The sequence below is a fragment of the Amphiura filiformis genome, chromosome 19 (genome assembly GCF_039555335.1).
Source record: "Amphiura filiformis chromosome 19, Afil_fr2py, whole genome shotgun sequence".
Classification (NCBI taxonomy): domain Eukaryota; kingdom Metazoa; phylum Echinodermata; class Ophiuroidea; order Amphilepidida; family Amphiuridae; genus Amphiura; species Amphiura filiformis.
The window spans coordinates 272,436-290,336 of record NC_092646.1 but is presented as its reverse complement, the minus strand read 5'-3'; the positions used below and the strand labels follow the sequence as shown (position 1 = coordinate 290,336).

Below are 17,901 nucleotides of genomic sequence, written 5' to 3'. Positions count from 1 at the left end.
ACCGCGGTCCATCTATTTACCATCAAATTTGAAATAAATGGAAGTTTTGGTCTATTTCCCTAAATTATTAGTTACAGACTTAGAAGTGACAATATAAACTAACTGCATATTTTCTAACACTGCTCAGTGCTCTTGGTATCTTTGTAAACACAGAAGGAAGTCAGTTCCTCTATCACTCAGAAGCATTCTACAAGTTTGCAGTTCCCAGGGCAGAAGTTTCACCTCACTGTTACCATGGCATCTGCAGTTCATCCTAAAGGACTCTGTGCATGTTATTCAAACGTACTGACTGCTAGCCTAGACGACCTCCGCAAGCAAGATACACTCTGTGATGTCACCATAAAAATTGGAAAACGCACATTTCGTGCACACCGAGCTGTTCTTGCTGCCAGTAGTAGCTATTTCATGGGAATGTTTACAAGAGGTAAGATGTGGCCCCTGAACATGTTTAAAACAAAAGGTTACATAGGAGGTTTTGCTTTTAACATGTTCAGGGGCCAATGATACATAGGAGGTTTTCCTGCCCAACGACGCTATTTTTCTTTGCGGCAAGTAAATCATGTCAATTTGTTGAGGCAGTGTTTCCAGTGGCGGCGCCATGGGGGGAAATGCCCCCCCCCCAGTCAGAACTGTTGCCCGCCCCCAGTAGAAACCCAAAATTACGGTAATTTTGCACAACGTACATGTATCAATCTGGTGCACAACGTACATGTATCAATCTGGTGGGGTATTTTTAATGCGTATAGGTACACTAGCACTTAACAGCGAATGCTCATAATTTGAAGCTGTGCCCAACGATGTATTTGATATGTGTGCATAAAATTTCAAAAAAAGATAGTGCTGTGATTTAAGTGCGCTACTCACAAGCACAACGCCTAGACGTTGATCCACAAGCCTCTGCACACTTTACAGCATTTCCATTTTTGCCAATCCTCCACCCCATAAATTTGGATCAGTGCTAAATTTCCTCCCATCCAAGATTTGTCTAAAAATATATTTAGGATACAAAATAATGCTTTTTGAATACGGTACACACTACACACTTTATCTAAGGTCAAATTGCAGAAGAGAGCTGTATTTTATGCTGAGAATGCCACAAATGATATTATTTGTCGTGTGCGCTTAGGCAGTTTTGATATTACCAGAAATATTTTGCATAGCTTGTAATGGTCTAAACTCCAGTTGGAATTCATACACCATGGAAGACATGACCTTAATCTACATTTAGAAAATTAGGGGCGTATCACTGTTTGTCATGGGATTAAATTATTTTAAAAATTGATTTTAGTTGCTTAAATTCCACTATTTTCTCTTTCCCCAGGATTTGCTGAAAGTCATCAAGATGAGATCACAATAGAAGGTAACGCAGCCATTTTCGAGAGTCTCCTACAATTTGCCTACACCGGAGAGCTGGACATCACGGACGTAACAGCTTACGATATCATAGCAATGGCAAATTACATGCAGTTCACAGTTGCACGCGACAGCGCGCTGACATACGTGAGACGATCCGTCCGCATTTCGCCGGAAGATGCCTTCAAGATCACACTGCTTGATTTTGTGGATGAGAAGATGATAAACCGGTTGCAGTTTTATTTGATCAGTGAGGTGAAGGCGTTGGATACGTCACAGATCTTCCTGCAAGAAGCCACTATCGAGTATATGATGGAGTTGATGGAAAGAAAAGAGCTGACAGAAGTTAATGAAACTGAGGTATGTGTGTATTATATCATCAGGCCTGGAAAAAATGTTTATTTCCTGGCAAGAGAGACCAATTTCCCTCCAACTTAGTAAGATTTCCCACCATTTTGTATGTATTTCTTTATCCAGAAAAGCAAAGTTTCCCTCCAAATCAGGGTCAGAATTTTGTTTCACAGTGCGAGAATCAATCTTGATTCTTGCAAAATAAATTTGCAGGAATCATTTGATTCTCGCAAATCAACCTACAAACGTGTCCGAGAATCCACTCTGATTCATGCAAATTTGTTTACAAGAATCTTTGCGAGAATCGATTCTCTGATTCATGGTGAAATTCTGACCCTGCAAATGACCAAATTTCCCTGCAAGGAGATTGCCAATTTGCCTATTTTTTCCAGGCCTGTTATATCATTATGACTTTTGCAGACAGCTGAATCTGGATTTGTCTTTTTGATACGTTCATATGTTACGCATTACTTATTTTGAATTACAATGTAGAGATCAAGGGATCAATGCTTTAGCTCTAGATTGCAGCATATCGATGTAAGTGAAAGAGGGCAGCATGCAGGGGTTGCATATGGCGCTGTGCAATTTGCCAGCCCTCTCCCGGCTCCTTCTTGCTATGCCACTGCACAACAATTCTAACCCAGTGCAATATTGATTTTTATTTGCGTAGGTACTGCAGACCTTGGTTTGTTGGCTTCGATATGACTGGGAAAACCGACAGAAACATGTCACTGCATTGATAGAGAAAATACAGCTGAAGAAGGTGTCTAGGGATGTGTTACAAGAAGTCGTCACCAGCGATATTCTTGCACAGCTCCAGAATAAGGAGGTTTTGAATGCGGTAGTTGACCGGATGCAAGACTCTGCGTCTGCGATGTCGGACATGAATGTGGACACTACTATCACGGTAAGATGATTGCAGGATTTAGTTAAGTTAACCCCGTGGGCACTACAGGTCAGATTATCAGCCTCTAAAAACTATCTTGATTGGTTAGAAAGATCATGTATTGAGCCAATCAGAGATATGGTCAGATCTAAAAGATCTATTCTGATTTGTTAGCAATTGTATGATTACTCAGATGATCATGCAATTAACCAATCAGAGGCTTTGTAAGAATGACAGTAGTGCCCATGGGATTAAGATGTGAGTGTGGATTCGCTATGGGGATGATATGTGTAGAACCCTATCCACCTACATAACCATCGCAACCAGGTTCAGCTCCCTGTTTTTTGTACAGATAAACTAAGGTAATAAGCAGTTACATACCAGTACATAGTTCTTGTTTTCTAGGGGCATCAAATTAACATTCCAATATCCATGTACATTCCAAAAGGCAGACATGCACCCTCCACAAAAACATTATTTGGAGTTTGAGCACACTATGTTACTGATGCAGGCAGCTGTACAAACATGTATTATTGTAAGACTAATCTATAATTTGTAATGTTTTAGTGGGAAAAAACTTCATTATTGTTATACATAATAAATGATCCATTGCACTGCTTACGTCACACATCATGCATTTTTATTCCATTCAAACATACATTTGCATTCCATACGTTTTGCTCCATTCCTCGTCTCATGCTTTTTTCCCAAGGCATATAAGGCCAAACAGGATAATATTTGATCTTTTGACTTACAAGTCCAGCAAATCACAAAGTGGATCTTAATTCTTCAATCACTGAAAGGATGTTTCATGGCTCAAAACCAAACATTGCTTCTGCATACGGTACCTACTTGTAATACTTAAGTTGTATGCTTTTGTCATTGGCACCTATCAGGATGACTTGAGAGGCATTTGTGGAAATTGGTGTGAAAAGTCAAGACAATATCAGTGACATGTCATGTACAATGTATTGTACATGGTTAATATTAATGGTTTGACTTTGGTTGTCAATTAAGGTGATAAAGAGTTTTAGGCTGAAATTCAGTAAAGCAGAATTGCCATGCACCGCTTTTAGAAAGCAATAGGCAATCTCCAAATTTTGTGATGCATCGCTCATCACTTTTGCATTTATACTTATCTCGGCGATTGCAGACAACAATTATTCTAAATGCCACAAAATACATTTTAGACTATCTCTAGCAATAATATAACTATTACTTTAATTAATCCATCACCGAAATTTAATCACCGAGAAAGGTAAATTAATTAGCAAAATAATAGATCCAGTGTGTTGGAAATGATTGGTTGATGCATTCAATGTCAAGCCATATCGCTTAAAATTAAGTTGAAATTTCTTCAACTGGCAAAAGCAACATCATTTTTGCCTCAGTGATTTGTATCGATTGATCGGCTTGACGCTCTGAAAACAGATGCGTGAGAATCGCTTTTTTGCAAAAGTGATCGAGTATAAATTCAGCTTTATTTCTTCATTACCTAATTTACTGAAATTGTCTGCTTTTGTCGCAGGCACCCATCAAGACTGGGGATACATTTCGGTTTACTTATTTTAAAATCAACGATGACACCTCCGAGCATGGCGGAGGATGGCACCGAATACCGCTGTTGATGCCATTCCCCGGTTGTAATGCTTACGTCCGTAGTACATTCTTCATTGTCGTCAATGGATCACTGTATGCAAAAACTCGTGATCAAAGCAGTGAAAACGTACTATATCGTTATGACCCGGCAGAAAATCACTGGGATCAACTTTGCCATATAAATTCGTTCGAGAATGTTCATCTGGTCCACTTAGAACCGTTTATCTATTCCATCGATGGAAGAGGGGACATACAGCGATATAGCATCCATAAAAACAGGTGGGAAAATCTCCAACCTATACCAACTCCGTATTTCTACGATGTCATCATTTCAACATTTATGGGCAAAATTCTAGTCTATGGGGAAATTTTTAATCTTGAAGAAAGTGGGAGCAGTACATACAAGCTGCAAGTTTATGACCCAGAACTTGATAAATGGACAGAGACTTTGTGCGATAAATTCCCACCGGGGTTTAACAGCCATGTGAAGGTCTTTCCTGTTATTTTACAATACAACGGTCGTGCTACAGAGTCGTGTTCAAGCGAAGCTTTAATCCGAATTACGACCAATATGGATGGAGCCGGCCTGCCCATCGTGCACGAATTCAAATTCAAAACTGATAACGATGGTGTCGTAACTGTCGAACTTGGCGATGAGGAATGCCAAGATCTAATACCGCCTAATATGTGCGGTGCGTTTCGAATTGCGGATGATGTGTTTGTAAGTTGCGGGAGTGGATTCGTTTATAAGACTGGTTTGAAAGCATGGGAAGACAGGTGGGATGGTGATGTGGATCTTCATATGTGGAATGAGTTGAGGGAGCCTTCGGGAAGTAATGTAGTCATGTTCACATTTGATAAGGAACTTCTGATATATTAACTAAGTAAGTTTATAAATATTGCTGATACGAGTTATGATACAGCTATGAAGCATGCATGTGTTTTCAGAGAATTTGAAATATAAGTTTTGTGGTTTAGTATCATATTTGTCAAGGCGACACTCATGGAGAAAGTAAACCTGTAGCAGTGTTTTAAGATTTGTATCATTTGAAGCTCTAGATATAAATATTTGTGGTAAATAATATTAAGAAAAAAGAATATGATATTTTCCTCTTGAAAGATATTTCTGGTTTCTGGATACACAGAGACTGTCTTTCGAGGAGAGTGAGAGCAATCGCTCTCTTCTGATATAGGAGAATGATTTTTACTCTCCTTAGTTGACCATTCTCTCCTTACATTCCATTGTAAATGCTCTAAACAGCTCTCCTTGAAAGCTCCAGAAGAGCTATTTAATACTCTCCTGCAAATTCCAATTTTTAAAAAGACAGTCCCTGAGTTGAAGAGCAAGCACCAGTTTTGTCAGTATTAATGACTCAAAGTTCCACCGCACTAATGAAATTAAATACCTGAGTGATACATGTAGATATAGGCTCCCTGAATGATTGACCAACTAGTACCGGTAACATATATTTGTCAATTGAGCTGTTGTTGAGTAAACCATTCATTACAGAGCATGCATATAATCAGTCAAGATATCTTAACCCTTCCCAGAATTCTTTGCAACATGACATATCACCTCATTACATTAAATGACACTCCTATTACCTTGTACAGGTTCTCTTTCTTTTCATGTTCACAATCAGTTGAAAATAGATTGGCTAATAAACATTGGTTGATAGTCAAGAAATAAACACATTTTGCAAGGTCTTGATGTGCTCAGTTTATTGATACCTCGTTCGCACCGAATGAGATGTCAAAATAAGAACTATAAGTTGTCCATCTAGCAAGTTTATTTTGTTAAATTTGTCAATTTTTTAACGGTGATCGTCGTTGACCGTACTGCGCTGTACCGTTAGCTAACCCTGTATGCCGCTCTCGTTTGCTTACTTATCACACTGATTAATCACATTAATAATTTGCTAATGTTTGCCAATTCAAAAATAATTTATACATAACATGAATTTACAAAAAGACAAAAAGTGAAGTTTACATATGAAACCTATTTGATGATATTACCTTATTTGGATTTATCACAGGCACCAGTAAGTACGGGACGCTTCTCCTCGGCACAACTACGATATTTCAAAACATCAGGAGGTGACATCACAACTAGTCCTGGTCATTGGGAAGACATATCACATATAACTCAACTGCCTAAATTCTACGCATCATTTGAACTTGCAAGTGTATTTCTGATGGTGGTTGACGGGACTCTCTACGCTGAAGGCTCGCTATCACAACTGCCAAAATGTGTTGTATCATTACTGTACCTTAAATAACCGATGGGATTTCGTGTGCGAGAAAAGGGGCATCCAACTTCGTGTAGTGCATATGGATTCATATTTTTACTTCATTGAAACTAACAGTGGTGAGGTGCTCAGGTTCAGTATAGAAAAGTTGATGTGGGAGAGCATACAGCATATACCAAAACCATTCTGTAACCATGTCATCATGACGTGTTTTAGGGGAAAACTTCTTGTGTATGGCCAAGTGGCAGGCATGGCTTTATATAAACCTAGAGACAGAGGGGCGTCTGTGTACAGTTTACAGGTGTATGATCCGAAATATGACCGGTGGACACTCCCCATGAATGATGCATTCCCTTACGAATCTGGTATTGGAAAGCCAGGCAATGTCTCTCATCCAGTCATCATGCAACATAATGGGACATGTTATCGGGTCATGTTTAAAGAACATTACAGTGCCATCCAAGACCGTGGAGCTGTTCTAACTGAGCTTCCTCTAGTGCACGAAATAGTGTTTAACCATGCCAGGGACGGAATCATATCAGTTGAACTCGGCGATGAAGAACCACAAGGGGATGTGCCTGATAATAGGTTTGGAGCATTCCAAATTGAAGGTGATGTTTATGTAAGCTGTGGTAGTGGATTTGTAGCTAAAACTGGATTGAAAGCGTGGGAACAAGTGTGGGATAAAGGCGGCAATCATAGGACTTGGGAGAGACTTGACAAATATGCTGGCAGCAATGTGGTGCTTTATACATTCAACAAACAATTGGCTCAAAGTTAAAAAGGTGATTTTTTTTAAATTGTTGTAAAGAATCATTGAAGTTCGTCACATATGTGTACATGTAGCTATCAAAATCATTTATTCATGATTGAAAGGCAAGCTTAAACTGACAAAAGAAGCAGTCATTAGACACTATACATCATTTCCATGATCATCATAAGAACTTCTGCACGGAATTACGGCAGTGTGCGCCAAGCGTTCCAAGTACTTTTTTCCAAGATTGTAGAGGATTGCCATGCTTGAATTTACCCTAGCATAAGTTCTCACAATCAAAAACAAACTGTACTATGAAAAAAATGTTCACCTATTTTAGTTGTACATACTATAAACTATTGCATGACAGGCATAATTTTTACAAGTCATGAAACACAATTGCACAAGTAAAACTTTGCACAGGTTGTGAATGGCAGTGCTATTCCAGTTGAAATCCATACACCCCCTATGAAAATCTTGACCTATAATCTCCCATATAAGGGGGTGTAAATATTTTAGTCTTGAAAACAAATGGAAAGTAATAGGAGTGTCATTTGATGTAAATGAGGTGATGCGTCATGCTGCAAAGGCTTCTGGGAATGGTAAGACTTAATAGAATCTCCCAAACAGGGGATGTAAATCTTTGAATTGCCCGATCAGGTAACCCCATTTAAAATTCTCAAACCCCATAAATTTGAAATGCAAGGGGGTTTGAAGGAAACTTTTTCCTCACACATCCCTGCTGCATGACCCAGCTGTTTCAGTTATGGTCATTTTCACAGTAAAGGGTGTAACTTTTGATTTTTAGGGTCAAAATTTCAAACCACTTAAATATGTTTCTGTTTACTGAAATCATGCATAGAAGCAACTTAAATTCCAGTAAAATAATGTTTCAAGGCTTAAACCTTTTGATTTTTAATACAAAATTTGACATTTCCATAACATTTTGGTTAAAATCTAAGAAAAAATGTATTTTACATAACCTCAGAAAATTATGACATGAAAGCTGGAATACATGTGAAATCCCATTCCAAAGTAAGTCAACAGATATAAGTTAAATTTTATACCATGTTTTGCTATGTTTGTAATTGCAGTTTTGAAAATGTTTAACATCAAGTGTCATTTACAATGGCAATTTCCAAACCTGAAACATATTTTTAAAGTTTTAATTGGGTTCCTAAAATAATTTGAATGTCTAACTTCATGTACAAATACTACTTGATGAAAGGAACCTCCCAGCCAAGTTTCACAGAAATTGGAGTTATTTTTTAGAATTGGCAATTCAAGCGATTTGTGTTTCGGAGGCTTCAGTTAACAACACAGGTGATCATAAAAGTAAAATATTTGGCTAACTACTACAAGTTGACATAAAAAATAGGTAAAAAATATCACAATTACTAATTTTCATGCTTTGCTTCTAAGTATTGAATTTCAGTTGTGACAAAAATTAAATTATCACAGCAAGTCATTTTTTTTTGTTTCGGAGGCTTCATGTTAACAATTGTCAAACATTGCAGAAGTAGTTTTTTTGAAAACAACAGTGTTGGGATCATCTAAGCTGTTATTTTCTTGTGTGTATTGAATCAATGATTCTATGCGGCAGATATTGTAGATTTATCACATGTTAATTTTTTCACCCATTTGTTAAGTATGGTGTTTTTTGCATGTGAAGCCTCCGAAACAGGCTTTTTTGGGTATCAGTATATTTTTCAAACATTAACCATAATGTCAATTTTTTTTAAATTTATGACATTCTGCACATATCAAGTAATAATTACAATGCAGATATCAGTATGAAACACACCAATTTAGATATGCATAGATGATAATTAATCTTATTGTTGTTTCGGAGGCTTCATTTGTTTCGGAGGCTTCAATTGTTAACGGAAAGTTTGTATTGGGTCCCATTTTCAAACGGTGATATATATCTCCACGATTTAAAAACATGTGACTTGAGGCTCTACTTTGCTACATTTTAATAAATAGATTGGATGAGCTCTTTTATTTATATTTGCACAAGCTTGCTGAACAGTTTGTTTCGGAGGCTTCAAAAAAGTTAAAAAAAAAAACGGCTCTTTGAAGTCAAGATTTTATAAAAATTTTAAAAGCTTGCAAATCGACTAATTTTTGTTACCCATTTCAAGTTAAGATAACAACTGTTATGAATCAAGAAGAAGTGAAGAAATAACCAAGAATTATGAACCAAAGCTACACCCACAAAGTTTGTTAACGGAAAATGAAGCCTCCGAAACGACAAATATCGAAGTCCGGTTCTCAAAAATACAGGGCTGTTCACAATTAAATCTAATGTGGCAGTGTTTACTGAACATATGACTGTACTTTCAGGATAAGAAAAATTATCCATGAACTAATTGAAGAAAACACAGGGAATTACAAAAATGTTACTGTTTTTTATAGTTTTTCAAAATGGCAATATTTGTACATTTAAGCCTGCTAAAACTGAACGCAGTAACTCCCACAGCTGATTATGCTACCCAAGGTAGCTGCTAACTAGATGACTTATGTGGCCAAAAATCATAGAATTCTGTGGCTTTATTAGAACACTACGGATTAAAATGTTAAAAATCGAAAGTTACACCCTTTACCGTGAAAATGACCTTATACATTCAAATGTTTACACTTACCAAATCTCTGATTTTGTCACACACAGGCTCCAATAACTGTGGGCAGCACTGGAGTACTGAAGTTCTATGACCCCATAACCTTTGACCCAGATAATGTCAGTGCTACAAATCGTACATCCACAGGATGGAAGGAGCTGCCGCAATTTGCAGCATTACCAGAAATTTATGTTTGTGGACTCTACACACTGCAAAGTGTCTTCTTGCTTGTTGCCAAGGGAACACTGTACGCCAATGTGCGCTATCCTGGATACGCAAACGTCTTATTTCGTTACCGCTCTGACAGTAACCATTGGCAACGGGTATGGGAAGAAATCACAAGTGGTTTTATTGCGATACAGTTTACTCAAGTAGTTTATTTGGATCCAAGCTTCTATTATATGGATGCTCAGTATGACATTAATCGATTCAGCCCTAATAATGATAAATGGGAATTGGTTGGAGCCTTACGCGAAATACTATCGGACAATGTCAGAATGATATCTCATCGTGGACAAATTTTTATATACGGGCAACCAGAGAAGAACTCTTTATACAAGTTGTTTGTGTACGATCCTGAAGCAAATAGTTGGGCTGAAGTCATATATTCCAAAGCACCAGGAGAAATAAATCATTTTCAATCCGTGCTTCCTTCCATGCTCTTTGAGCTCCATGGTGCGTGCTACAGAATTATGTTTAAAGCATACAACGACCATAGCAGACTAGACTTATACACCCCGATTGTTCACAAACTCAATTTTCAAATCGATAATGGAACTACATTGGTGCAACTTGAAGAAGAGGAATATCAGGATTGTATCCCTGCTAACAATATCGGTGCATTTCAAATTAATGGTGATTTATTTGTGAGCTATGACATGAAGAGTGTTGTGAAAACAGGACTGAAAACTTGGGAAGATAAGTTGACAGATGGGAGAGTGGATCTCAATTCATGGGAAGGAGTAGTGGATTTGGAACACCCGTATAGCAATATGATCATGTACAGCTTTGACAGAAAGTGTGCACAGGAGTGAAGGTGATTTGAGATATGGAATTTTTTTATTGATTATGTATTGAGGGTTGAGAACCAGAAAGTTATTAATACTCACATTGTTTTTAATTGTGAGTTAAGGCTTTCTGAACTGGTTGTCAACCCTGGATATATTATGTGCATTCTTGGTTTTCATGATTGTTTATCATTCATTGATGTGCTTGTAGTTCTTTTGGGTTGCATTTTATCACTGATGTGGTCACATTTTTTTTTTTTATATATTTTTTTGCATTTCTTTGGGTTTTCAATATTTTATGTGTTTATAGTACTTTGGTTTGCATAATTGTTCATCATTGATGTGCTTGTGGTTCTTCTGCTTTCTTCTGCTTTACATTATAATTGTTTATCCCATGCTTGCATTTCTTTGGGTTTTCATGCAATATTTTATGTGTTTATAGTACTTACGTTTGCATAATTGTTCTTCATTGATGTGCTTGTGGTTCTTCTGCTTTATATTATAATTGTTTATCCCATGCTTGCAGTTCTTTTTGTTTCCATACACTTGGGTTGTGTTTTTTATCATGTACTTTATATGGTTCTTGGGTTTCCATAATTGTTTATCATTGGTGTGCTGTGGTTCTTTTGTGTTGCATTATTGTTTATCAGGTGCTTGCATTTCTTTGGGTATATATATTGTATATATTGTGTGTTTATAGTTCTTTCACTTTACATATATCATGTGCTTAAAGGTACACAATGATTTTCATTATTTAAATCAATATATTATTAAAAAATAACACTTTGATGTTTTGCAAAAGTTCATTCTACAAATCATATACATGTACTTTGAAAACGTGCTTGATTTATTGTTGTGGATGAGTTATATACGTTTTACAAAAGTGTTGTAGTTTCAGCCCTCTAACTCAAGAGCCATGGGTCCTACAAAAGTATATCTGTGATATTTGAATTCTTCTACACACTCGCTATGAAATGATCAATGCAATTTTTGCCAAAGCTCACTACCATTCGCTAGATGCTGTGAACTACCAAATCGCAACATTTAAAAAAAGTTGTTAAAGCCATATTATAACATTTGCTGAGGAAGACGCCCTCACTGAATTTTTAAAATTCTTTTTTTACACGATTAAATTGTACTTTATTAAACCAATATACCCTGCAAAAATCAAGACTCTAGGTGCTGTAGTTTTGTCAAAATCCGGCGCTTTATTATTACGATGGAATTATTAGTCGAACGCATACACGATGTTCATAACACACAGTACGTACACGGCGTGCGGGACGGTGATATACACAACAAAGGGTCATACCACAACATGACCGAAGGAGTGGTACGTATTGGCGACATGTGCGCTGGTAGTAACTAAATTCCAATTTTCTTTGCTTTGCCGTAGTTGTTCGGCTCAAAAATAAAAGGGGATATATCTGACAGTAAAAGCTAACATTTTATGGCAAAGAAATGCTAGTCTATTTTGTTTGAAAATGTTATAATATGGCTTTAACCTTCGGCCTAAGCACATTCATGAAGCACAAAAAATAGTTTGCTCAGCTTGTGTTGGGTGATGCCCTTCGATTAGAAGGTGTTACATGTAAGTGCAAGCCTATGAAAAGTGGGGAGTGTCAGGGATCAAAACAACAGCTCTATGCTATCTCATGGTGTGTCAAGAAAATCCTTAGACATGGGTCTATTTTTGAAGATAAAACATACATGGTAGAAATGGGTGTATTTTGCCCAATTGTGCATGCTATAGTGCACAAACTCATTAAATTCACTATAGTTTTTAACCTAAATCCTGTGTCAGTCAGGTCATACACATTTGTTATCACATCTCTGGTTTTTGTCACACACAGGCTCCGATAACTGTGGGCAGCACTGGAGTACTGATGTTCTATGACCCAGATAATGCCAGCGCAATCAATCCATCGGGATGGAAGGAGCTGCCTCATTTTGCTGCATTACCGGATTTTTATTGTGGACATACACTGAAAAGTGCCATCTTGCTTGTTGCCAAGGGAACACTGTACGCCAATGTACGCTATCCTGGATATGCAAATGTCTTGTTTCGTTACTGCTCTGAGAGTGTCCAGTGGCAGAAGTTATGGGAAGAAAGCACATCATTTTTTGGTTTTAATGCAACACCGCTTTGCCCAGGTAGTTTATTTGGATCCAAGCTTCTATTATATGGATGCACGGCAGAATGAAATTATTCGATACAACTGTAATAACGATAGAGAAGAATTTGTTAGAGATTTACCTGAAACACTCACTGAAAATGTCAGGATGACATCCCATCACGGGCAGATGTTTATGTATGGGCAGCCGGAGAGGAACTCCCTGTACAAGTTGTTTGTGTATAACCCTGTAGTATCACGCAGATGGGCTGAAGTCGTTTTCCAAAGCGCCAAGAGCAATACTACCCTGTCTTCCATGCTATTTGAGCACCATGGTGCATGCTACAGAATTATCTTTAAATTGTGTGACTGCCATAGAAGACGAGTCTTGTTCAACCCGATCGCTCAAGCCTTGTACACCCCCATTGTTCACGAACTCAAGTTACGAATCGACAATGGAAAAACGACAGTCCAACTCGGAGAAGAGGAAGATCAGAGTTGCATACCTGCCAACAATTTTGGTGCATTTCAAATTGATGATGATATCTTTGTGAGCTACTTCATGAAGTATGTTGTGAAAACCAAACTGAAAACAGCGGAAGATAAGTTGAGAGATGGTAGAGTGAATCTCTACTCATGGAAAGGGGTAGTGGATTTGGAGCTCCTGGGTAGCAATGTGGTCATGTACAGATTTGATAGAAAACCAGCCCAGGAGTAAAGGTGATTTGAGATACCGACTTTGTTTTCTTGATTTATATAGGCTATATAATGATATTTAATGTGTGTGAATGCCCTTCAAACAATGTCAAGCAACATAATTGTTTATCACATATGCCTATAGTTCATCTGCCTTGCATAATTGTTTATCATGTGCTTATACATGTAGTATTTTAATTTCAATAATTGTTTATCATCCCATCAAACACAAAATGTTTTTCAGAAAACTTTTAATTGTTGGGTTATATAAAGGATATAAAACGTTTTAATATTTAGAACATATTTTTGAAACTTTGATGCAAAACATTTTAACCTAATGTTATATTAAGAGTGGACAAAATATTGTGCAAAAATACTTTATAACAATAACATTTTGACAACATATTAAAAATTATTTTGCATATAAAACATTTTAAAAATGTTTTTATAACCCAACATTTAAATGTTATTTAAACATTCTAACCAAAACTCATTTATTACATGTTTATAACATTTTACAAACATTTTGTGTTTACTATATCTGAGCACTTATAGTTCTTTTGCTTTGTGTAATTGTATGTCATATGTGCTTAAGGTTCTAAGACACTATTTTAAATTATTGCGATTTGGTAGTTCACAGCATCTTGATTATTTCATAGCGAGCAACATAGATATGCTTTTGTAGGTCATTTAATTCTTGAGTTATGTTGTAAAGAGGGGGTACTACACCCCTCGATAAATTTGTGTCTATTTTTGCATTTTCCTCAAAAACTAATAACACAGTGGTAACAAAAGTTATGTATATTATAGGGGTAAGGAATCCAATTACTACACTGGAATTTCAGTGACCCAAGACGAGCGGTTTGTTATTTATGATCAGAAATAAGGTACCGCTAGGATGTACCTTGTTTCCTATCATATATATACTGAACCGCTTGTCTTGAGTCACTGAAATTTCAGTGTAGTAATTGGATTCCTTGCCCCAATGATATACATAACTTTTGTTACCAGTGTGTAATTATTTTTTGAGAAAAATGCAAAAATAGTCACAAATTTACCACATGGGTGTATTACCCCCTTAAATCCATTCAGCCAGATCTTTTCTGTATGAATGGAGCATGCTTAGGCAACAGAAACAAATTTGATCTTTCGATCGACCATCGATGCTTGAACGATATGTATTATTAAAACCAATATCAATTAATTGGCAATTGTTAATTGTGAAAACATAAATTTTGCCTGTATTGAGATTGGTCAATATAAATTTAGCATTAGTTGATTAATGACATGTATCAAAGCAACATCAACGGTCAATCCAAAGATCAAACAAATTTGGTTCTGTTGCCTTACAATTGAATACCTGAGTGGAAGAAGGGCCCAACTCCATCAAAACTGTTTTCGAGATATTAAGAAAAAACTTAAAATTTGGAAAAGTTTTATAGACAGAATGTTTTCATCTTCAGGGGACCTTTAATACATGAACATACAATATTACATACATTCAAAATTATAAAAGATGTTTCCATGGCAACGGTACAGGTCTTAATACGAGCTGGATTTGGGCCCTTCTTCCACTAATATACTGCAAGTACCAGTTCCGTAAGCAGATGTGTCATAAATAGCTACAGAAATTTTGTAATTATCCATTAATTATACAAATAGGAAGCATGTAATATGTTAACAAGAAAGTTTATTGTAGTGAAAAGCAGATTGCATGGGATGAGGAAAATTCCACTTTAACCCAATATTTGTGGTAGAAGGGCCCAACTCCATGGAGTTGGGCCTTTCTTCCGTGAAAACCATGATTAAGTGTACGTGAAAGACTATTTAGAGAGTGGATTTTGGCTCATCTTTCACACACAAGGAAGAACAATCTGCTGGCAATAAAATGCTGGGTCTAACTCATTTTTGTAAAAAATTGGAGTTGGGCCCTTCTTCCACTCAGGTATTCAATTACAAATCAGTACTTCTTTTGATTTCATCCATTGCAGGCACCAATAATGGTTGGGTCTACCGGATCGTTGCAATACTTTGATCCCAAGGCAGACTTGAGTGGAAGCTGGTATACGCTACCTGGGTTTGCCCCGTTGTATGGTTGTAGGCATCATACACTTGAGAGTGTACATATGCTAGTGGTAAAAGGGACTCTATATGCCAATGCACGGTATCCATCCTATGGCAATGTATTGTATCGTTACTGTGCATCCAGCAATCAATGGTGCAGCGTATGGAAAGAAAATACCTACGGTTTCACGGCAACGATGTTTATGCACATAGTGTACGCAGATTCATCCTTTTATTACCTTGATGTCAATGAATCCGGTTATAGTACAGGTATGTTGGTTGTGAATGAAGACAAAGGGGTATGTGTGAGAAAACTACCTAGACCTTTATCCTACAATATCTCCATGGCAACACATGAAGGAAAGGTATTAGTGTACGGCCAACCTGAAAAGGAGAGCTTGTACGAGTTGTTTGTGTACGACCCAGAAGGAGACAGGTGGATGGAGCCTAATAGAGAGCTACATACGCCAGAAGAGGAAGCTCCAAATTATTATATGGTGAATCAATGTATCATATTTGAGCACAACGGGTCATGCTATCGAGTCGTGTTTACAAAAGATACATGGTATCATTATAAAATGCGCCCCTTCGTTCATAAACTTGAATTTCAGTTTAGAGATGGTGAAACCTCCGTGCAGCTTGGAGCCAAAGAGAGTCAGCAGTATATCCCTGATCCTAAACCTCATGATATCATGGGTCCAGCGTTTCAAATCAGAGATGACATATTCATCTGGGTAAGCTGTCGTAAAAGAGTATCCGTTCATTCCATTGTGAAGACCAACTTGAAGGCATGGGAAGATATTTGGGAGTATGGTGTGGTGGAACTTGATGAATGGCATGAAATATATAATCATGGTCCTCGTGCAGTACTTGATGAGTTGCAGGAATTATTTAATCTTGGTCCTCGTGCAGTAGAAAGCAACATAGTCGTGTATAACTTTGATAAGAAATTAACTCAGAACTCTGTCTCTTTATGAATCTGATGTTTTAGATTGGGCTTTTGATCCTATTGTACGTATCCAGTGGCGATAACAGGAATTTTTTCTTCGGAGGGTGCAAAATCGCAGCAAAAAGGGGAAATTTGTGTAATTTTGGTGTTTTTGCCTTGAAAGTGGGGGAGGCAAGAAAAATATGGGGGGGGCAAATTATTAAGCCCCCACACAAACTTGAAAAGGTGACAGGCATGTGGATCATGTGGAGTCGACCATAATCACCTACATTTTAGCTTGCACAGTAAATACACAAACTTACGAGCTTTATGTCAATTTTCATAGGTATTTTTGTACTGCAGGTTGCTTCCTACTTTCACAATTGATGAAGTAAAAGGGTATTTTGTGACTTACATCAGTCACTAAATCATCAGTTTCTGCTACAAGGAGGCTACACCCTCTGCAAATTTCATAGTGAAATCATGTTGTAGAAACTGATGGACATATACCATCTCCTTGCATTGAAACTACATGGACATGTATACCAACCTTTGCCATTTATCTTGAAATGTATCTAATGTGACTTAACCCCCTGAGCACTACCTGCCGATCTAACGTTGCCTCTGATTGGTCAATTACATGATATCTTCACTTTAATCACCAATCAGAATGGAGTTTGCAAATATTGCACCCCAATTTTTTTTTTACATGGTGAAATTATTCTAACAATGTTGCTGATTGGTCCAATTGATAATGAAAACTTCTTTTTGGCCAATTGGCAGGTAGTTCTTGGGGTTATTAGTTCAGAGGTCTTCAGTTGCTACTAGGTGGATCAGATGGCGTCACATTAAAAATGTTTAGGCCACCTTAATAAAATGCTGAGTCTCAGAGCTTGTGAGAAACTGAAAACTTAATGAGGTAATTTTGGGGTTTTTTCCTCAAAAGTGGGAGGGGGCAAGAAAAAAAAAAATATTTGGGGGAAAATGCCCCCTTGCCCCCTCCCCTCCCCTTAGCGCCGCCACTGCTCGGGATATACCGGTAATTAAGATGGCCTTATTTCAACATTTTCCTTATGGGGGTGGGAGGTAGTTATACTATTTTTTCTTGAGTTGAGGCAGATATGTCGGTGCACATCAATCCTGATCATTAAACATACGGATGTGTATGCCAGCACTTTGATTTGAAGCTGCACTCAATGGAATGTGCACTGACGTCACTGCATCACCAAGAAAAAAATGCTATAGTATTTGTATTTCTTAACATGATGGTGCTACTTTG

General features: G+C 37.3%; 1 protein-coding gene across 3 annotated transcripts; it reads left to right on the top strand.

The window, feature by feature from the left end:
* The first annotated feature begins 208 nt into the window (after nt 1-208).
* On the top strand, nt 209-17,586 carry LOC140140761 (kelch-like protein 25). 3 transcript variants are annotated; one of them, XR_011857281.1, is made up of 6 exons: nt 209-424; nt 1,322-1,713; nt 2,375-2,611; nt 9,864-10,849; nt 12,674-13,654; nt 15,622-15,718. XR_011857281.1 is itself a non-coding variant. In XM_072162502.1 (5 exons), the coding sequence occupies exons 1-4, from the start codon at nt 235-237 to the stop codon at nt 10,845-10,847; spliced, it is 1,803 nt and encodes a 600-aa protein (XP_072018603.1). In that variant the 5' UTR covers nt 209-234; the 3' UTR covers nt 10,848-10,849; nt 15,622-15,756. The 3 variants fall into 3 exon arrangements, 2 of the variants coding, with proteins under 2 accessions (XP_072018603.1, XP_072018602.1); XM_072162502.1 differs by lacking the exon at nt 12,674-13,654 and having other exon boundaries at nt 15,622-15,756; XM_072162501.1 differs by lacking the exons at nt 9,864-10,849; nt 12,674-13,654 and having other exon boundaries at nt 15,622-17,586.
* Nucleotides 17,587-17,901: the final 315 nt, after the last annotated feature.